The following is a 23,667-nucleotide window of genomic DNA, read 5'->3' as shown; positions in this document are numbered from 1 at the left end:
ATAGGGAGAGAGAGGAGTTGAACACTTGGCTACGTGAACACGGGATAGTGCAGTTGGGGGGGTTTTGGATTCCTAGATAATTGGGATCCTTTCTGGGGTAGGTGGGACCTCTACAAACAGGATAGTCTTCACCTGAATCAGAGGAATACCAATATCTTGGTCATTTGCTAATGCTCTTCGGGTGGGTTTATCCTAATTCAGCAGGCGGATGGGAACCGAAATTATAGTTCAAGTATATGGGAGGATGAGAGTAATGAAGTCAGAACTAAGGTTTCAACATCGCAAGAAGGCACTGGCAGGCAAGAAATTGTTTTGAAGTATGTCTACTTCTAGCCAGGGAGCATCCAGAATAAGGTGGGTGAACGTGCAGCATAGGTTGGTACCTGAGATTTTAATGTTGTGGCTAATTCAGAGATGTGGCTAGAGCAGGGACAGGATTTGTTATTTCAGGTTCTAGGATTTAGATGTTTCAGTAAGAACAGTAAGAGAAAATGGTAGAAGAGGAGGAGGTGTGGCATTATTAGTCAAAGACAGTATTATGGCTGCAGAAAGGATGTTTGAGGACTTTCTATTTAGGTAGTATGGGCTGAGATTAGAAACATGAAAGCAGAGATTTTGGGAGTTTTCTATAGGTCTCCAAATAGAGGATAGGATGGCAAAGATGATCCTCAATATGAGCAAGAGTGACATGGTAGTTTTTATTGGGAACTTTAACTTTCCAAATATTGACTGGGAATACTATAGTTCAATACTTTAGATGGGTCAATTGTTGTCCAATGTGTGCTGGAGGGTTTCCTGACACAGTATGTAGACAGGCCAAAAGGGGCGAGGCCACAATAGATTTGCTACTGGATAATGAACCCGGCCAGGTGTTAGATTTGGAGATAGATGAGCACTTCGGTGATGGTGACCACAATTCGGTTATGTTTACTTTGTGATGAAAGGGGATGGGTATATACTGCAGGGCAAGAGATATAGCTAGGGGAAAGGCAATTATGATGCGATTAGGCAAGATTTAGGATGCATAGGATGGGGAAAGAAACTGCAGGGAATGGGCACAATTGAAATGTAGAGCTTGTTCAAGGACCAGCTACTGCAGTTCCATGATAATTATGTACTGGTCAGGCAAGGAGGAAGTTGCCAACCGCAGGAGTCATGGTTTATGAAGAAATTTGAATCTCTTGTAAAGAGGAAGAAGAAGGCTCATGTTAAGATGAGATGTGATGGCTCTGTAAGGATGTTTGATAGTTACAAATTAGCCAGGAATGATCTGAAGAGAGAGCTAAGAAGAGCCAGTGAGAAGTCATTGGCAGATAGGATCAAAGAAAACCTTAAGGCTTTCTATAGTTATATCAGCAATAAAAGAATGACTAGAGGAAGATTAGGGCCAATCAAGCATAGGAGTGGAAATTTATGTGTGGTGTCAGAGGAGACAGGGAAAATGCTAAATCAATACTTTTTGTCAATAGTCACACTAGAAAAAGACTATGTCATCAAGGAGAATACTGAGATACAGGCTACTAAACTGGATGGGATTGAAGTGTATAAAGAGGAGGAGTTAGCAATTCTGGAAAGTGTAAATATAGATAAGTCCCCTGGGCTGGATGGGATTTATCCTCGGATTCTCTGGGAATCCGGGGAGGAGATTGCCTAGCCTTTGGCTTTGATCTTTATGTTGTCATTGTCTACAGGAATAGTACCAGAAGACTGGAGGATAGCAACTGTTGTTCCCTTGTTCAAGAAGGGAGCAGAGACAATCCTGGAAATAATAGACCTCTGTGCCTTACTTCCTTTGTGGGTAAAGTGTTGGAAAGTGTTGGAAAGGTTGTAAGAGAAAGGATTTATAATCATTTAGAGATGAATACGTTGATTAGATATAGTCAACATGGTTTTGTGAATGGTAGGTCGTGTCTCACAAACCTTATTGAGTTCTTGAGAAGGTGACCAAACAGATGAATGAGGGTAAAGTGGTTGATGTGCTGTATATGGATTTCAATAAGGCAATTGATAAGGTCCCCATGGTAGGCTATTGCACAAAATATGGGATTGAGGGTGATTTAGCAGTTTGGATCAGAAATTGGCTAACTGAAAGAAAACAGAGGATGGTGGTTAATTGGAAGTATTTATCCTGGAGTTCACTTACTAGTGGGGTACCACAAGGAACTGTTTTGGGTCCACTGTTGTTTGTCATTTTTTTTAAATGACCTGGATGAGGGCATAGAAGGATGGGTTAGTAAATTTGTGGATGACACTAAGGTCGATGGAGTTGTGGATAGTGATGAAGGATATTGTAGGTTGCAGAGAGACATAGATAAGTTGCAGAGCTGGGCTGAGAGGTGGCAAATGGAGTTTAATGCAGGAAAGTGTGAGGTGATTCACTTGGAAGGAGTAATGGGAGTGCAGAGTTCTGGGCTAATGGTAAGCTTAGTAGTGTAGGTGAGCAGAGATCTCGGTGTCCAGGTACATAGATCCTTGAAAATTGCCACCCAGGTTGATAAGGTCTGTTAAGAAGGCATATGGTGTGTTAGCTTTTATTGGTAGAGGGATTGAGTTGCGGAACCACGAGGTCATGCTGCAAATGTACAAAACTCTGGTGGGGCCACGTTTGAAGTATTACATATAGTTTTGGTCAATGCATTATAGGAAGGATGTGGAAGCTTTGGAAAGGGTTCAGAGGAGACTTGCTATGATGTTGCCTAGTATGGAGGGAAGGTCTTATGTGGAAAGGCTGACGGACTTGAGACTGTTTTTGTTAGAGAGAAGAAGGTTGAGAGGTGACTTAATTGAGACTTTTCAGATAATGAGAGGGTTAGATAGGGTAGACAGTGAGACCCTTGCTCTTCGGATGGTGATGGCTAGCATGAAGGGACATAGCTTTAAATTGAAGGGTGATAGATATAAGACAGATGTCAGAGGTAGTTTCTTTACTCAGAGAATAGTAGGACGTGGAATACACCGCCTGCAACAGTAGTAGACATGCCAACTTTAAGGGCAATTAGATGGTCACTGGATAGGTATATGGAAGAGAATGGAATAGTGTAGGATAGATAGGCTTCAAATTGGTTCCACAGGTCAGTACAGCATCGAGGGCCAAAGGGCCTGTATTGCACTGTATTGTTCTATGTTCTGGGTTCTATATCCTAAAAGGGTTACCCCTATTTTTCAAGCAGTGCTTCCTAGTTCTTGAAATATGTTTTCAATGTCCAACTTATCAAGACCATTTAGAATATTTTAGACTTCAATAAAGCCACCTCTGAGTTTTCTAAACTCCGGTACAAACAGGACAAAATTTTCAACCTTTCCTTAATAGAAAACTGGCTTATCCCTGGTATCAATCTAGCAAACCCTTTCTGAACTGCCTCCAGTGCAGTTACATCCTTCATTACACAAAGAGATCAAAACTGTACACAGTATTGGCAATGAAATTTCATCACTGCCTTTTATATCTGAAGGAAAACATGCTTGTAATTTTGTATAATTCCTATCATAAATAAAGATTAGCATTCAATTAAGCCACCTTCATTGCTTGCTGTACCTGAATTTTAACCTTTGTGACTCATACACTAACACATTGATCACTCAGTACTTTTGAATTCTGCAGTCATTCTCCATTTACATTATACTCTGTATTTTATTCTTTCAGCCAGAGTAACCTTCACCTTTTCCCACATTCACCTGCTAGATTTTTTTGTCGCTCATTCAACCTAACTATATCTATCTATATTCTTGTTCTGTTCTCTTCACAACATATTTTCCAACCTATCTTTGTGTCATCTGCAAACTTTGCCACCATGGCTTCCCTTTCTTCATCTTTGTCCTTGATATAAATTGTAAATATTTTGATGGCCCAGTGCATTCTTCTGAGGAATACATTCATCACATCCTGCCAATTAGGCAAAAATCCCATGTCGACGCTCCAAATTTTCTGCCAGCGAGCCACTTTTCTATCCATGCTACTGTGTTCCCCTTTGCATCATGACTTCTGACTTTGTACAAAATGTGGCACCTCCTCAAATGCCTTTTGAAAACCTGAGTAAAGAATGGTCTGCACTGTCCCCTTTATCGACACCATATGTTATTCCTTCAGGTAGCTCCAATATATTTCATAAATATTATTTTTTTCTCACAAAGCCTTGCTGACCCTTCATAATTTCTTGAGTTCTCCTGAGTCATTTCCTGAAGAAGGGCTTATGCCCGAAACGTCGATTCTCCTGCTCCTCAGATGCTGCCTGGCCTGCTGTGTTTTTCCAGTACCACACTTTTCAACTTCTCCCAGTTATAGCTTTCTTACTGATAAATTCTAACATCTTCTCAACAAGAGACATCAAGCTAATTGGCCTATAGTTTCTACTTTTTGCCTTTCTTCCTTCTAGAATAGGGTAATATCTATTAGAAATATCTACTTTCCAACCTGATGATATCTTTCCAGAATCTCGCATATTTTGGAAAATTATCACCAAAGCAGCCACTACCTCAGGGCCATCACTTTTAAGATCGTAGGCTGGTCCTGCTTCTGGTGATTTGTCAACTTACAACTCCATCTGTTTGCTCAGTATTATTTCTGTGGTGATTATAATTTCACCAAGTTGCTCTCTCCCTTCCAGCTCCTAATTTGTAGCCATTATTAGCTATTATTATTGAAGTTAGGTTTTTTGGCTTTTAATTAAAATACTTCCTAGTTTCATCCATTTCTTTATTATTTGTAATTAATTCCCCATTCTCACTCTTGAGAAGTTTAACACTCACTTTACTTACTCGCTTAGTTTTTAAATAGCTGTAGAAACTCAAATTATTTGTTTTTACATTTCTCACATCCTCCAATATACTAATTTCTTTCCCCGCTTGATATTTTAGTCATTGCTGTTCCTCATAGCCAATAAAAAGAAGGAAAACACAAGGAATTAAACACTAAACAAATAAGAGCTAAGACACTTAACCAATTGTTGATCTATAGAACAAATTTGGATGTTTACCGGTCATAATATACCTGACAGATTTTGCATGCATGGCAGTCAGATGATGCATGGCTTTCCTTGTTGCAAAGTTGGACTAATTGCAGTGTTAATCTTTTTTCTTCAAAGTTCGTTGAATGTGCTATTTACCATTAGAAACAAAATGCAGTGCTCTCAATGGTGTTGACCTATACCAAGGAGAAAGAAGGTGCATTGTATGACAAATGAGTCATGTCCTTGACAGGATTCCAGCACAGAGTTGTGAAACTCAAAATTCAACCACTCTGTTTAGTGCAGACTATAAGACTTTCCAAAAACTATGCTCCCAGAATTCTAAGAGGAACATGATAGCTGCAACATATTTATTGCCAAATGTTATTTTAGGATTTTCTTCTTTGGCTAAATGTTGATTATCTTTCAGGGACCAGTAACTCAAAGAAAAGATTTGGATTTAAAAGATAATTTCAACATTTGTAACTTTTGACTAAGTTTAAGTTTCATTGAGGGAATCAATGAAAAGATGGTTAGTTTATATGCATTATCAATAAGTATCAATTTTTACAAAAACAAACCACTTGAAATAATCATCTCCAGTATTCCAAGATGTTAACTATCATATGTTTGGATGCCTTATTAGTTACCACTGTCTAGGAAACAACACCATGACAGGATAAGATATGAATTATAAGAGAAGCTCAAATATTTAGAGAAGCAACATTTTTTTTAGCCATCAAACCAGGTGGCACCAAAAAAACTTGGTAATACATGATAATAAAAGAAAGCAAGTAAGAAATGTAGTTAGATATTATCTTTCAGAATCATAGGGTGTCTTAAAGCATTTCTACATTGAAATACTTTTGAAGTGCAGTCACGGTTGCAGTGTAATATCTCCTTATTAGTGCTGTACTTGGACTAAATTTTATTTGTAACGCCCAATACAGCAGGCAGTTCATTAGCATGCAGCAATTCAATATTGCTGGTATTTAGCAGATATTCTACTTTTTTGTAGTACTGATTGAAATATTAGCTTTGCTCCCTTGCTCTGTTTTGAAATACTGCCGTGGGATCTTATGCATCCACCTGAGAGAGCAAAATGGACATTGATTCAACATCTTGGCTGAAAGATGATACCTCTGCCAGTGTAGCAGGTCCTCAGTGATGCTGGACTATCAGACAAAATAATTATGTGGAAATGCTAGAGTGAACTTTGGGTTGAAAGTCTTATAATTTTAGGAACAAGAATGCCACGACCCGAGCCAGGGCTACAGAAAGGTAATGTCCAAACACTAGTTGTTGTTTTCTACCATTATAAATTTACACCTTGAAGAGGAAAGGCATCCTTTAACTGACTGTCATACGCAATCTTTCTATCCCAACTACTCAGTATCACTGGACTTATATAAAAAAATTAAAAACTCTGATGCTTCCCAGACGTGGAGCTGTAATAGAAGGGAATTCTGGGTGGCTGGGATAGAGTTTGAAGTGAAGCGCAATTGTACTATTGATGACACCTTCCATTCCTTTTGACTGATGAGCAGTAACGGATTTGGTTTGTATGTTCTGCTTTTTCAGGGAATGACAAAAGTTGGCAATTTTCCACATTGCCAGTTAGATATAATGTTCTACCTGTGGTGATACAACTTGACTAACAGTGAAACTAGTTTTGAGCACAAATCATCATTACTATTACTGGAATAAGGTCAGGACTTCACTATTACCATCAATTATGATCTTCAAACAGAACAAACTTCAAAAAGAAAGGACTTGTAATTATATTATTGGTTTCACAACTTCAAGGTGTCTCAAAGCGATTTGTGACATTTGAAACTTTTCGAAATGTGATCACTGTTGTAGGAAATCAAGTCGCCATTTTGTACACAACCCAATTTGCAAAACAACAATGTGATTATAGAACATAGAACAGTACAGGCCCTTCGGCCCTCAAGGCTGTGCCAACCTTTAACCTACTCTAAAATCAGACTAACCTAGATATCCTTCATTGTACTATCTTCCATGTGTCTATCCAAGAGTCACTTAAATGTCCCCAATGTATCTGACTCTACTACCGCTGCTGGCAGTGCATTCCATGCACCCATCACTCTCTGTGTAAAGAACCGACCTCTGACATCTCCCTTAAACCTTACTCCAATCACTATAAAATTATGTCCCATCATGATAAGCATTTCTGCCATGGGAAAGAGTCTCTGGCTATCCAATTTATCTATGCCTCTCATCATCTTGTACACCTCTATAAGGTCACTTCTCATTCTTCTTCACTCCAACGAAAAAAGCTCTAGCTCCCTCAGCCTTTCTTCATAAATCTGGTCTCCAGTCCAGGCAGCATCCTGGTAAATCTCCTCTGCACCATCTCTAAAGCTTTCACATCTTTCCTGTAATGAGGTGACCAGAACTGAACATAATATTCCAAGTGTGGTCTAACCAGGGCTCTATAGTGCTGCAGCATAACCTTGTGGCTCTTAAATTCAATCCCCTGCTGATGAAAGCTAACACACCATATGCCTTCTTAACAATCCTATCGACTTGGGTAGCCAGTATGAGGGATTATGGACATGGAACCCAAGATCCCTCTTTTTCTACACAGTGCCAAGAATCCTGCAATGAATTCTGTATTCTGCAAATTCAACCTTCCAAAGTGAAACACTTCACACTTTACCAGGTTGAACTCCATCTGCCACTTCTCAGTTCACTTCTGTATGCTGTCAATGTCCGATTGCAACCTACAACAGCCCTCCATACTATGCACAACTCCACCAACCTTCGTGTCATTGGCAAACTTAGTAACCCACCTTTCTACTTTTTTATCCAAGTCTTTTATAAAAATCACAAACAGCAGAGGTCCCAGACCGATCCCTTTGGAATACCACTGATCACTGAGCTCCAGGCTGAATATTTTCCATCTACCACTACCCTCTGTCTTCTATGGGTCAGCCAATTCTTATCCAGACAGCCTGGTTTCCCTGTATCCCATGCCTCCTTACTTTCTGAATGAGCCTACCAAAGTTCTTTCTTTTTGAAGTTGTTCTGTTTGAGCACTTATTCCATTTTTTTGTGTTATTTATTGAGGTATAAATATTAGACAGAATTCCTCTGCTCTTCTTAAAATTAGTGTCCTTGGCTTTTTCACCTCAGAGGCAGATGTATTGTTTAATGGCTTATCCAAAAGATAAAATTACTGAAAGTGCAGCACTGCCTCTGCCGTGGAATTCTTTTTACGGCTTTCATGTCACAGATTGACATCTGATATATTTTTTAAAATAATATTTCCAACATTGTGGCACCACTTAGTACTGTACTGAAACTTCAGCCTGAGTTTTCTCAGGAGTAAGACATAAACACAACTTTCTCAATCATTGAAGCTGTCAGACTACAGTGAAGCATAGATAGAGTCGACATGGAGAAGATGTTTCCTCCAGTACTAGGAGAGACCAGGATCTGAGGGTGCAGCCTCAAAGGGAAGGCTTACCTTTTTAGAACTGAGATGAAGAGGAATTTCTTTAGCCAGGGGGTGGGAAATCTGTGGAAATCATTTCCACAGAGGGTTGTGGTGTTCAAGTCATTGAGAGTACTTAAAACAGAGATAAAATGTTCTTGACTGATAAGGGGATAAAGGGTTGTGGGGAGAAGGCAGGAGAATGGCATTGTAAATCATGTCAGCCATGATCAAATGGCACAGCAGACTTGATGGGCCAATTGGCCCAATTCTGCTCCAATGTCCTATGTGCTATACAAGTGAGAATGATCATCACTGAGGTTGGGCAGACATATGCGAGTTTTCCATTGTGCTATGTCATCAATCTGACAGACTGACTTTAATATAGTTATTGTTTAATATGCCTTGTTACAGTAATGTAGATTTTAATATTATCTTTTAAATTGCAGCAGGTGAGGGTTAAAAATTGAAATACATTGAACATATCCTCAACCGATTTCATGTTTGCTACTAATATTACAGCATCTTAGAGTTCCACCATGGAGAGCCGAGATACCTTTTCTTTATATTAGACTTCCAGGTGAGGGTCCAATTTGAAGGCAACTGTTGCTGCAGGAAACCCACTATGAATTCATTCAGGTACTTTTCAAGGCTCAACCATCTTCAGTTGCCATCATTCACAAGGTCACATGGGAATATTTGCTAGGGACTTTTAAGGCACAGTGGCGATAGGTCAGAGAGGAGGGTGGAGCAGATGGGTGGGAAGGAAGATGGACTGGTCAATGTGGATTTCACCAGGTTCCCCATTTCTCCTCCTCCGACATAATCCCAGTCCCAACCTTCCAACTCAGCATATAACATAAGAGAATCTAAACATCTCTCCTTTAATGGCATTATCATTGCTGAATTCAGCCACTATCAACATCCTAGGAGTTACCGTTGACCAGAAGATGAATTGGATGAGCCATACAAATACCAGGGCTATTAAAACATGTCAGATGCTATGACATCTGCAATGAATAACTCAGCTTCTGTCTCTCCAAAGCTCGTCCACCATTTACATGGCAGCAATCAGGATCGTGATGGACTACTCGCCAGTTGCCTCGATAAGTACAGATCACACAAAACTCAAGAAGCTTGAAACCATCTGGGACAAAAGTGCATTTAATTGGCAACACATCTACCACCTTCAATATTGCCGCGATTGAGAAAGCAAACAAGCAGGAGGCTGGAAGTACACAGCAAGCCAGGCAGCATCAGGAAGTGGAGAACTTGACATTTCAGGTGTATCCCTTCTTCAGGAATGGAGGTGGGAGTAATGGGAGCTGCAAATAAACAGAAGGGAGAGGGAAGGGTTATGGGTGTGGGGAGAGGTGGAGAGGTGAAGTAGTGATAGGTGAATACAGGTGGTAGCTATGACTTGTTTGGTTGATGGGAGGAATGAATCTGGTTAGTAGCTGGAAGGAAGGGTGGATTAGAGGGGTGGAAGGAAGGAGGTGGGGCTGGAAAGGGTTTCAGGGGATGGGTGAGAAGGTTTTTTGAAATTGGAGAACTCAATGTTGGGTCCTCTGGGCTGTACGCTGCCCAGGTGAAAAATGAGATGTTGTTCCTCCAATTTGCAGTCTGATTGAATGTGGCAATGTAGAGACTGAGGATGGAAATGTTGGAGAGGGAGTGGGAAGGGGAATTGAAATGGGCAGTGACCGGGTGATCAGGCTGGCTCTTGCCGGCCCAGCTGAGAAAGAGAGAAAGTGACATAGTGGCAGCAATGTGTACTAGCTACAGGATGGGCTGCAGTAGCTCAATAGGGTTTCCTTGGGAGCACCTCCCAAAGCCATTGTCTCTATCAACTCAATGGACAAGGGACAGCAGATACGTGAAAACCCTAGGATCAGCAAGTATCCTCCAAGCCACTCACCATCTAACTTGGAATTATTGGCAACACTTCACTGTCACTGGATCAAAATCCTGCAGCTCTCTTCCAAAGAGCACTGTGAATGTACATAGACCAAATGGATTGTGATGGTTGATATGGCCACTCAATACCATCTTCGATAAGACAATTTGGGATTGGCAATAAATGCTGTCCAAACCAGTGCTGCCAACATTCTATGAACACATTCATAAAATAATCCAAGTGCTCATCTGCTTATTCCTGGAGGATCAAAACTTCCATGCTTTAAGTTGTCATGACAGAAACTGCCATACAAGTCACTTTTGCTTTCCTATGTGCAGTTGTTCAAATTTTAGGAAAGCCAGGGGATTGGAGATAAAATGGACAAAACAAAAGATTTCTGATGAATGAATCACAATCATAAGGCAAATTTATTTTCAAAGAACAGGAACAAATGCATAATACATTTGTCTAAAGTGTAAATTTAGATTTCATCTTAGTATTATTAAAAACCTTCAGAAGAAAAGCATAAATATTAAACAACATGTAAATCTGGCATCACTAAAAATAGTGCAAATTCTGAGTTAGCCTTGTTAGTGGAGCAATTAAAATTCTAAATCCTTCCTAAGTTGTGATAAAGTGTTTTACTTGCACTCAAGAATTTTTTTAATCATACGTAACCTAGGATTGCAGTGAGTGGGTGGCATTTATGACAAGCAAAGGACAAGCAGTATTTTAATGTTGCATTGAGTAATTGTGACTCATCCTTTGGGCCATGGCCTGCCCACTCAGAACTATCACTTCGCTGATTGCCATCTCCCATGCAATGAAATATTTATGTGCTGCCCTGCACTTACCGTGCCCTATTGATTTTTTTCCTGTAAACTGGGTTATATTTAGTCCCGAAGGTTGGAATATAGATTACGGTCCAATAAATTGGATTTTTGGTTTGACGCCTAAAGCTTTGTGGAAAGCTGGTATTTTTCTTTCTTCATTTGTTTTGGCTTACTCCTAACTGCAATCGAGATGTAGAAGTTAAGGATTCATCAGCAAGTTTAGTCTCCACTGAATATGTTCTGTGAGTACAAGGTTTTACAGTTATATCTGCCAGTTGATTAAAATGAATTTTATTCAAGAGCTTGTATAAAATAATCTTGGGTGTGCATTTTATGGACGTTACTAAGTGTGTTTTTTCTTAAATATTCACTTCTTTTGAAGGGCAAATTTAAAATTCTTGTTGCCTAATGAAACCCTTGAGGACTTATTTTTACTGGCATTTCCTGAAGGAAGAGTTCTAAAAGATTCACAGTTGCTTTTTCTGTGTCCTGTATTACTCGAGAGACTGCTCAATCTCAAGACCTATACTGCACACAGACTTGTCCTAAGCTGAGGCTGGCTCACTGAAGTGCTGCTTTCCCCAATTACATTCCTATAAAAGTGAAGCATATTGAGAAGTAAAATGTTTTTATTCTCAACATAGTTGTCATATTTCACTGTGTCATGGCGTCAATAACCTTACTAGTACAGCGTCACAATATTGATTATATTCCATCTATGTAATAGAACAGTATTCCTTTTGTCAGCGGGATCTTCAGATTAGGTGCCTTAATCCCAGGTTACAGTAGAGTTTAATAGTGGCCCAAGAACTGTCAAACAGACCTTAAAATGATCCCATAGGAGAGCAGGATCACTGCCACAGGCCAGGCAGAATGAGGCCGTATTCATTATTGCAGATTTACAGCAAAAAAATATTATTGCAGATGTGGTGTAGCAGAAAGCAGGTGCAAACTTGGAAAGCTGCAAAGGAAATCCAGTACTCAAAAGGTTGAATATCTCGACTCATTTTCGCTGATCTGTGTGGTCTGCAGGCCTGTGGGATAACCAGTGTTCAGGATATGCTTGCTGTGTGCTTCCAAAAGCCATCAGTACTCTATCCAAACAATGACATTCAATTTGAATGACAAGGCAGAAATTTGTTTTAAAAGCTAACATTTTAAAAACGGTGCATTTTTCAAAAAAACGTCAGCAAACCTTTATATTGTCTACAAACACAATGCCATTACTGAATATAAAACTGTATTCAAGGTATTATTAGATTAGTTAGACACAATAACTGCTTAACAATTTGACAATTGGCTGTTTCTTGTGTGTAAACACAAAGAGAGTTCAATCAAGCTTTTTATTTCTTGAAAACCTTTCCCTTTAAAGCAGGATTCGTACTCCTTATAGTACAGCCAGTTCCTGGTAATTAAGTAACCTGTTTATGACAAAATCTTGTTAACAGAATTAATCACTTGTCATGATTAGCTGGAAATTATACTTTTAAACATGCAGGTGGAGCAGGTGGTAAAGAAGCCAAATGGTATGTTGACTCAAACAGTAAGAGAATTCGAGTATATAAGTGGGGATGCCTTAGTGTAATCATACAGGGTCTTGGTGAGACCACACTTGGAGTGCCGTGTTCAGTTCTGGTCTCCGTATCTGAGGGAGGATGGTTCTTGCTATGAAGGAAGTGCAACAAAAATTTACCCAATGGATTCCTGGGATGACAGAACTGACATTTGAAGAGAAATTACATTGCTTAAGTCTCCAGGCACTGGAGTTGAGAAGAATGAGAGTTGTAATCTCCAAGAAACCTAGACAATTCTAACAGGAACAGGACAGGGTCAATGCAGGAAGACTGTTCCTCATGACCAGGGAGTTTAGAATGAAGGGTCACAATCTGTGATATGGGGCTGGCCATTTCAGACTGAGATGACAAGAAATTTCTTCGCCAAGAGAGTAGTGAGCCTGTTGTTTCTCTGCCACAGAATGTGGTTGAGGCCAAAATTGAATGTTTTCAAGAACGAGTTTGATATATTTCTTTCGGGCTGAGGGGGTCTAAGGGTCGTGGAGAAAGCGTGAGCATGGGTAGGAGTTGGATGTTTAGCCATGATCATATCATGGATCAAGCTGGAGGGGCCAAATAGCCTACTTCTACTCCTATTTCTGTGTTTCTTGCATTATTCCAAAGTTTAAATTAATTCTTTACCGTTATGGAAAATTTTAATTGTTTTTCTTAATTTATGCACTACTATCTTCCTATACTGGCTCAAGTTTTTCCCTACCTCTAAGGAAAGTGGTGATTCTCTCTGATGTACAGTTTCTCTGCTTTCCATTAACATTGCTGCCTGCCATTTCTCCTGTCCTGGTTCCCCATGGGTTGAGCGTCAGACTGTCATTGGATTGGTCCAGACTTGCAGGCTAAATACTGCAATACTTTGCCACTGAGTTCTGCAGGCTGATTGACCAGGAGATGCTCCTGTTCATTCCGCCTGCCATCAGAAAATTGGAAAAAGGCTGAAAGTCAGCCAGTTTAGCTGTGTTAAGAATGTACCTTCTTTGACCAACCAGCCCTGGCATAGGACTCAAACCTGGAGCTTCTGGCCTAGAGGTAGGACACTACCATTGTTCCACATGGCTTCCTACCTTTCCTGTGCCTTATTTAAGTGACCATCGTTCATAAGTCAGGACAATTATTCCCTCTTCTAACACAATCCAATTGCATTGATTCCTCTGATGCCGTGGCTGAAACCAACCAATACAATGGATTCCAGAAGTTTACTTTGGAAGCTCATATAATGGAAAACAACACAGGTGACCAAACATTCACAATCACTATGGAAAATTCACTAATTCATTTTAGCATTTATCTTTCCTGAACTGTGGGATCACTTTGAACCTGACAGGAAACGCAACCCCATAGATTTCTGAGTGTCAGAATAAAAGGACTGCATTTTGTCCAAGTAAATTAAAAGTACAATGAAGAACTTCACATCAAAAGAATTTCTGTTTGAAGATAAATGACTATTGTTATGAAAGTGAATTTCTGTACTTTCCTCAATTATTTTTGCAATTTTAATTAATAAAATCCAATAGTACTTAATTTGATCAGAGTGACTTAGCAAATTTAAATGCCATTAGTCCTTTTAATAATGTTCCCTGTATATTTTATTTTTTCCCTTTTGTCCCTTGGAGCGACTGCGCAATCACAGCTGCACTGTAAATAGGACAAAATGCTTGTTAAGAATCTCTTCTGATTGTGTATTCTCTATTAGAAAGTTTCTGACTTTGTCATCTATTAGCTCCAGGGCTTTTGCCCTAAACGTCATTTCTCCTGCTCCACGGATGCTGCCTGACCTGCTGTGCTTTTCCAGCACTACACTCTTGACTCTAATCTCTGGCATCTACAGTCCTCACTTTTGCCTATCTATTAGCCCGCTCCATTTTGATGAAATGTCACAACAAACCTCTAGAACAGTAAATTTCTTTTGCTGGTGTTGATCAAGAGACATATTTTGTCCAGATCTAAGGAAAATTCCTGTTTTTGTTTTGTCTCTTTATGCAGTTTTAACCTGCCTCATCCAGTTGGCACTGGGAAAATATATATTTGAAACATCTAAAGTTACTGAGATCCTGAATAGCCAGGCGGATCCTGCTGACTGCCCAATGTCCACAGGGCACTTCTCTAATGCATATTGCGATCAATTGACTTGCATGAAGCTGGCCGTAATATTAACCTCTACTTGTGCATGTAATAGGGTCAGGGCCAGCCAGGAAGAAGGAAATGCCTCTAAAATAAGTCTTACATTTTCTTCTGCTGAGCCAGGATTAATACTTTTACTTTGGTAAACATAATGGAAAATTGAGACCCTGGTCATTTGCCATGCTGTGCTCCCCATCCTCAACGTTCACCTGATTCCCTTTATCAGACTTACCTGAAAGCAAACAGCCACTTATTAAATTGAACATGTTGATGCGTTCCAGTGGTTAAAATAGTCCCACCTCAAAATTTCTCCAATTAATGTGCTTTTTAAAATCTTTGTTGAAGGGATGTGGGTATCGCTGGTTAGTATAATATACCAGTATTTATTGTGTATCCTTAGTTGCACAGAAGATCTTAAGAGTCAACCATGTCCACTGTTCACAAGAGTTACAATCCTGGACTGAGGAGTTTCCTTTAATACATAGTTCTCTTTTCAAACTTCAATTTTATCTTAACTACTACAACAATGAAATGGTTTAATTAGTTTCTCCCAGTGAACCAACATGGAGGCTGCTTTGTAAGTGGTATTTTGGTAACTGATAGTAAACAGTGATAGAAAACTGGTAATTAAGTTGCTGAGTGTTGCTCTTTCATTGCTGGGGCTCCAGTGGTGTCTTTAAAAGCCTGTTATTGAAAGAAATGGAATAAAAATTGTGTACACAGATGAGCAGGTGCACGATTCACCCCGACACATTCCTTCTGTCCCACCTCCCCTCCAGATGGTGTAGTTACAAATCTGCCCCAGTATGCTTAAGAGGAAAACATTTTGCTTTTAACAATATGGTTTCTCCAGTCTCACAGCAATATAATTGACTCATAAGCAACCTTTGGGCAATTCCCATGAATGCATTAAAAAAAAAGTTCATGGGGTAGATCTTGACTTTGTGCGATAATGAAAAGCAACAGTAAAAAGTGGTCGACGTGATCGACGATGCCCTCCACCGCATCTCCTCCACTTCCCGCTCCTCCGCCCTTGAGCCCCGCTCCTCCAACCGCCACCAAGACAGAACCCCACTGGTTCTCACCTACCACCCCACCAACCTCTGTATACAGTGTATCATCCGCCGTCATTTCCGCCACCTCCAAACGGACCCCACCACCAGGGATATATTTCCCTCCCCTCCCCCATCAGCGTTCCGCAAAGACCACTCCCTTCATGACTCCCTCGTCAGGTCCACACCCCCCATCAACCCAACCTCCACTCCCGGCACCTTCCCCTGCAACCGCAGGAAATGTAAAACTTGCGCCCACACCTCCTCCCTTACTTCTCTCCAAGGCCCCAAGGGATCTTTCCATATCCGCCACAACTTCACATGCACCTCCACACACATCATCTATTGCATCCGCTGCACCCGATGTGGCCTCCTCTATATTGGGGAGACGGGCCCCTACTTGCGGAACGCTTCAGGGAACACCTCTGGGACGCCCGGACCAACCAACCCAACCACCCCGTGGCTCAACACTTTAACTTTCCCTCCCACTCCACCGAGGACATGCAGGTCCTTGGACTCCTCCATCGGCAGAACATAACAACACGACGGTTGGAGGAAGAGCACCTCATCTTCTGCCTGGGAACCCTCCAACCACAAGGGATGAACTCAGATTTCTCCAGTTTCCTCATTTCCCCTCCCCCAACCTTGTCTCAGTCAGTTCCCTCAACTCAGCACCGCCCTCCTAACCGGCAATCTTCTTCCTGACCTCTCCACCCCCACCCCACTCCGGCCTATCACCCTCACCTTGACCTCCTTCCACCTATCACATCTCCATCGCTCCTCCCCCAAGTCCCTCCTCCCTACCTTTTATCTTAGCCTGCCTGGCACGCTCTCCTCATTCCTGATGAAGGGCTCTGGCCCGAAACGTCGAATTTCCTGTTCCTTGGATGCTGCCTAACCTGCTGTGCTTTAACCAGCAACACTTTTTCAGCAGTGAAAAGCAACAGCCCATTTTATATCTCCTCTGATTTTTACTTCAATAGACTTGCAGGAAAATGTTTTCCACTGTCTTAGCCAATACTTATTCCTCAACCAGCATTTTTAAAATCTGGTTATTTTTACATTGCTGTTGGTGGGGCCTTGCTGTATGCAAATTAGCTGTTCCATTTCACTATGTCATATCAATGACTGAAAAACTCTATCTCTGGCTATAAAAACTATTTGGAACAATCTGATGTTGCAAAAGACACTAACTACCTAAATATAAAGTGAAAAATCGCACAACACCAGGGTAGAGTCGAACAGCACTGCTCCTTCAACCACCTATGAAGAAGCAGCGCTCCGAAAGCTAGTGCTTCCAAATAAACCTGTTGGATTAGAACCACGTGTTGTATGATTTTAAACATTATACATCCCAGTCCAACACCAACTCCTCCAAATCATACTTAAATACAAACATTTAATTGTTCTATACATCCCAGCTTTAAGACAAGATGTGAAATCAAGGCCCCAGCTACCTACTTGAGAGGGTGTTAAAGATCTGAGAGCACTATTTTGAAGAACAGGGGAATTATCTCTGGGATCTTGGCCATTATTTATCCATCAGTCAATATCATGGAAATAGATTATTTGGTCATTTGCAAAGGTTTGCTGTGATCATATTGACTGTTACATTTCTTGTTTTATTTCACTCAAAAAGTATTTTTTAGTTTGTTGAGACATCTAGAAGCCATAAGAGGCACAACATAAATACAAATTAAACTGTGCCGTTTAAAGTGCTGTACGTGCTGCCTTCTTCCTGTGAATGGTTGGACATGGCAACTTGACCTTGACAGATAGCTTGAAGGGAAAAGGCATTGAAAACAAATGGGAATCGATGCTAAGAAAAATAATAGATTTCTAAAGGCAGTGAAAGAAATGAAAGTTGATTCTTTTTTTTAATTAAATAGTTGAAGTCAGCTCGGCACTCCCTGTGGCACTCCAACCAACTGCCCCGATAGACTTACGAACAGACCTGCGGATCACCATGCCAGCTGTGGACCCTGTCACAAGAGAACGGCAGTTACAGCAAGAGCTCCTCCTGCTGCAGCAGCAACAACAAATTCAGAAGCAGCTTCTCTTTGCTGAGTTCCAGAAACAACATGAAACCCTCGTGAGACAGCACCAAGTCCAGCTTCAGGAGCATCTCAAGGTACCACAGCTCAAAACTCATCAAATCCAAGCAATGTACACTGCACATAAATGGAGTGATAAACGCCACAATATTTTAAATTTTAATGCTGTCTGAAGTGCATCCATGTATCTCATTATATATATGTACCTAAATGAGAAAGTGTGATCATCTGAATAGCTGAGTAACATTCCATTTTGTCAGATTTTCACATTTTAATTCTTTAATACACCATCAGAAAATACCATAGTCAAAAGTTCCTTGGGCTGTGCTTTGTGTCATGACATTGTTGAATTTTTAATCGGAACAAGGAGACTATGGCTTTGAATTTCCCTCTGATATTCTGTTTCAAATCAAGCAGCATGATTTTGATGGATTCTGATGACAACTGTCAACAGTTTTCCCAGTCGTTCTTGCCACCTCCTTGAGTTGTCAGGAGGAGAAACCTGTAGCCTGTGGGGTCAAAGTGGATGACCTGATGATACCCACTTTGAAAGGCAAAGCATCCTGGCCACAACCTACCTGTGATTACAATCACTCTGTGATTATCAGGGCTTTGTGTCTATTTTGAGCCGAGATCTCCCTCTTCAGGAGCTGCAGTAACATGCCCAATTTTCCACGATGACTGTAACGTTCTTCCACTTTCTTGCTGATGATCCCCAACTGCCTAAGCAGCCCTGACAAACAAAACCTCAGCTAACTGTGGAGACAGCCCTGGGTATGCATTGACATTCCTGAGTGGAAAAAATGAAAACTTAAGCCTGTGTGCATACCTTTAGTGATAAGTGACCTCTTTTGAATGATCATTCTCAACCCAGAAGCTGAGATAAACTTTGCCCAAAAAAATCATTGTGTGCTCCAACTCAATTGACAAATCTTCACTGTTCAATGCTGTTTCAATACAATTATTATCTTTTGTGGTCAGCAATATCAACTTTGAAGCAACTTTATTAAAATCTCTGATGTAATTGCAGGCTGATAGCATTATAAAGAAGTTCAATTGTTTCCAATATTATTTAAGGTCAGACTTCCTTTTTTGATTGCAACATCCTTTCCTCATGCTTTGGTGTTTTGGTACTAGGATGCCCGATGATAACATCTTAATATTGCACCCCTTATCTAAAACTTCTATCTGACAGGATACAAGGGAGATTAATCATATTCATTACGATGGTCTTAAGAGTGTGAGTTCTGTCATTGATTATTTTGATATTTTGATATTCGATATGTTAAAGTAGCTTTTAACTTGCCATTCAGTGATAAAATGATATTTGCACATTATTTAAAACTGGCCAATATCTATTTTCATTGAATTCAAAGGAAAAAATACAAGCTTGCATCTCTTTGTCTTCAATAGTCCATAATTCCCTGTTGTGCATCTTCTATGTGTCAGTTTACAGAATCAATGAAAGAGAAAGGTTTCTACAGGACTCAACTCCATCTGTTGGAAGTGTCTAAAGCAGAATGAATCCATATAATTAGTCATTGTCTGAAAATACCCTGATTCACAACTCCCGAGTGGCACCAGAGAGTGTACCTTACTCCGTCATTTGGTTTCAGTTCATATGTGACTGCATCCACGTCTACTTGAGCGGTTATTAATTCAGTCATAAAACAAAATTAGAAATAGCTGGAAAAGCTCAGCAGGTCTGGCAGCATTTGTGGAGAGAAATTAGAGTTAACGTTTCGGGTTGAGTGACCCTCCTCAGTTCTGAGGAAACATCACTTGACCCAAAATATTAACTCTGATTTCTCTCCACAGATGCTGCCAGACCTGCTGAGCTTTTCCAACTATTTCTAATTTTCTTTCTGGTTCATTCTGCAATGTTGAACAGTCAAGGTAGTCTATGAAGTTTAACCAGGAAATGATTTTCTCCCTTTGCTTTAGAGCAAAAGACTTTGGCCTGGATATTTGCTCCCAAGTCGAACAGTCTGAGACCTTTGGTTTCCCCCTGCACACTACCTACGTCTGTACACCCACCTAGTGAAAATGTGCCCCGAGTAGGAGAACCTTCACTTTGGAGGGACGTACAGATCCACTGCTGCTGGACATAGCTCAGAGACAGCCACAGCGGCTGCCCAGTGTTTGGTGGGCAGCTTAAAAGATCTGACTTGATACTCTGGGACTTTGTCGCAGTCATTATGTTAAATATTAAACCCACTATTTCTCGTCCTTTTCATACCATCATCATTCCATCAGCACCGCTTGCAAATTCATGTCAATACGTGGTTCCCTCACCCACCCACAATGATCCCTCAAAACTTCTGTGCCAATACATGGCTTCCACCCATCCTGAATGGCCCCTTGTTTGCACTATTCCAATGTGGTTCCAACTCATGAGCCCCAGCAGTCAAGCATTGGCAAAGCCAAAATGATAGCACTTAAGGTTATGTGAACAAACAACTATTGAAAGTGCTAGGACAATTTTGTTTTAAACTCTCAAAGCCAGCAGACAGTTGTTTTTTAAGTCTTCAAAGGACTAGTCACTTGAATAACTTGGCAGTTCTCCAGTCCTTATCCACCTTTGAAGAACATTCAAGATTCCTTCAAAGATAACACCCACAATAATAAGACCTCTGTTCCAAGAAAAATAGATTATGTCTGAACTTGTTGGGATTTCCACACCTGGGATTCACATTCCATTTTCATTCTCATCATCCCACCTACTGGAAGTCGGATCTGACAGAAATCGGAGGGAGAACTTCCACCATTTTGGGATACCCGTGGAGTCTTCATGCTCCTTTAGATATCTAGTCCTTGACATCTACTCCATCTGAGAAGATGAGGAAATTGACTGTGGGCTTTTCATAATAGTCGTAGGTACATTCCAGACCTTTGGTTTCCCCCTGCACCCTACTCTTGAACTCCAGCGTGAATCAGTTGCTTCTGCTCCATCTTGTGGCCAAACTAAGAACTGGTGAAAGTGAAGCTTGACTTGCCATGGCAAACAGAGTCTCAGTGACTGGCAGCCTTTGCACCTGAACGTAGCAGCTTCCAGCTGAAATCAGAACTCATCAATTTATGTCATTTCATTGGACAGTCAGTCATGAGACAGTTACGAAACTGATAGGATGCAAATATTGCACAGTAACCTAAGAATTATATTTGTTTGAAAGCAACAACAGGAATTGCTAGCTGTGCAACACCAGCAAGAGCTTCTGGAACAGGAACGCAAACTGGAGAAACAGCGGCAGGAACAAGAGTTTGGGCGACAACTACAGGAACAACATCTTCTGTTTCTTCGAAATAAAGAAAGAAGCAGAGAAAGTAGGTACTCAGCTATTCACTATGGTCTTGCATCTGCTATGTACTGTTATTTGCGCTTGAACAGAAAAATCCATCAAAATCTTACTGGCAAGTGTTGATGTACTTGTTAATGGGGCCAGTAATGGTACTAATATTATAAAACATGAGTGATACAAAATTTGAATACTAATGATCTGTTTGTGGTTTCTATCTTTGTTACTGTAGTTATTTTAGGGAGAGAAAAAGTTTCATTTTTGGTTTTCATTTTTCATTCTGACCTTTTTTACTTCAGCTTTGAATTTGCAAACCAAAAACAAAGACGTATCTAACCATGTTAGTGGTAGTAAAATGACAAATTTACCAAATATCCTGAGATCACAGTTGGTAAATGCATCCAATGTGAAGCATGATCATAAATAGTGAGGAAGAGCCAGACTTTAACATTATAATTGTCCCCAGTAGGGGTAAGTCACATCAGAGTTCATAGTTTTTGTGTCTATCCATTGACCTGCTGGAACCTATTGAGTAGGTGCTTTTCTTCAGATTTTTCTAGTCACAATCGTTTCCATGATCTCCCCAGAATTTTCACACCTCTTCCATCCAAATCTCACAGGCTCTCTGGAAATCCCTATGGCAATCCCATCTCTCTTATCTTCATAATAGGCAGCAGGTGAAGATAGGATCAGGCTTAGCTATAATGCCTTCCATTATTATTGAATACTGCAAGCTTACATTAAAAAATGTCAGATACTAGATCGCTGCTTGTGACTGTGTAGGCATGCATCATTTCTGTCAGAAACATCAAGAATTTAAATGAGGAGGAGGTGAGGGATAAAATAAATCCATTCATATCCTTCTTCTGAGAAACCAGCCTTGGGTGAAATAATCATCTCAGTACTTCGTAGGCTCCTTATCATTTATTAACACATATGAGAGAAGAATGCCATAAGCATGTTTACACTAGCAATTATTTCTGCCTTTATAATTGGTTGAATGATGCACAGAGCTGTGGTCAATAGATATTTTTCAGATGGCGGAAGGTTTGCAGTGGAGTTCTAAAAAGGTTCGGTATTGGGATTCTTGCTTTACCTGACATATATTAATGATCTAGACCTTAATGTGTCTAAATTGTGGAAACAGGGCTAGCTCTTCCGACATTGTGGTTGTATTTATTTCTCAACTTTAACCAAAACTAAGAGAATTGTACAGGTTTTTAGTTAAAACCCATGAAGCCTTCACACACTACTATCCATAACATTCTAGATACCATATTCACTAAAAGTGAATTGCGTAATACTCAATGATATCCTTACTTTATGGATTGTGGATTTAAGTAAGTAATTTTTCAACATTCACTCATTACTTAAACGCATGATGGATATCATGTTGCTGTTATTTTAACTTACAGATATTGTGAAATGTCCGTAGCTTTCAGAAACGAAAACAGCCATTTAAGAAAGCAATTGGGGAATCAGTTTTCTAGACCTGAAAAGAAGCCTTAATCATTTGCTGTGAAAGAGGAAAATGACACTATGTTGCAATCATTTCCAACTCACTACCGTCACTATTTTCAGAATGAATGCATTTAGAACAATTTACTGGAGCTTTTGAAAGTGAGCTGGGCTGAGTAGATCAAGTCCCGACGGATGAACATTTAGGGGAAATGGTTAGTTTAGTAAGTTGGTAAGTTTAGGATGATGGTGTACATTCCAAATAAGAATAATTGAACGGGGGTGAATTGACTTCAAGTAGCAAGAACAGAGTTGGGGCAGATTGAGTGGAACACATGTTTAACTGGAAAACCGTAGCTGCGTAGTTGACAACCTTCAAAGAGAGAGTTCAGGTGCAGTCAATGTCTATTTCCACAAAAGGGAAAAGGAGAACAAACACATCCAGAGCTCCCTAGATGAATACAGAGATAGAAATCATGTACTCATGACAGCCACCAGTTGGAAAATACCATTTAAAACCAAGAAGAATCAGATTCAGAGGAAAGGTTAAAGTCATTAAAGAAGCAAGAGACAGTATGAGGAAAGGACTGCATCTCAAATGTAATGGGAAGCCTAAAGTCTTCCATAGATACATCACTAGTCAAAAAGAGGTAAGGGAAATAGTAAGGCTGAATAGAAACCAAAAGGGGGATTTACACATGGATGCAAGAGGCCCAGCTGAGGTGCTAAATTAAAACTTTGCATCTGTCTTTACCTGGGCTATGGGGATAGTAGAAAAGTTCTGTTATTATGAGGAATCAAAATTGATTTGGAGCAAGTGTTGGCTGGATTATCAAAACATAATATGGGCAAGGCACCAGAACTGGAGATGCACTCAAAGGTATTGAATGAAGTTAGAGTGGAATTTGCAGGGGAGATGCCAAAGGGCCAGAGAATTGCAGATGATACAGTCTTGTTCAAAAAATGTTGTTAGTATAAGCCCAGC

The 23,667-nt window shown here is 40.3% G+C and overlaps 1 protein-coding gene across 16 annotated transcripts in view; it reads left to right on the top strand.

Moving 5' to 3' along the window:
* Positions 1 to 23,667, top strand: part of LOC132815678 (histone deacetylase 9-like) — a 766,519-nt gene that overhangs the window by 356,923 nt on the left and 385,929 nt on the right. For 15 of the 16 annotated variants that reach the window (XM_060824722.1, XM_060824725.1, XM_060824717.1 and 12 more), the window contains 2 exons: positions 17,764 to 18,005; positions 21,102 to 21,252. In XM_060824722.1, the coding sequence (XP_060680705.1) occupies positions 17,764 to 18,005; positions 21,102 to 21,252 (393 nt within the window). Of the gene's footprint in view, positions 1 to 11,322; positions 11,376 to 17,763; positions 18,006 to 21,101; positions 21,253 to 23,667 lie in introns of those variants that run through there. The other variant, XM_060824727.1, reaches the window with a different exon arrangement.

The sequence above is a fragment of the Hemiscyllium ocellatum genome, chromosome 5 (genome assembly GCF_020745735.1).
Source record: "Hemiscyllium ocellatum isolate sHemOce1 chromosome 5, sHemOce1.pat.X.cur, whole genome shotgun sequence".
NCBI classification, from domain to species: Eukaryota; Metazoa; Chordata; class Chondrichthyes; order Orectolobiformes; family Hemiscylliidae; genus Hemiscyllium; species Hemiscyllium ocellatum.
Note: the sequence above shows the minus strand (reverse complement) of the source record. Positions and strands in the feature narration are given on the sequence as shown.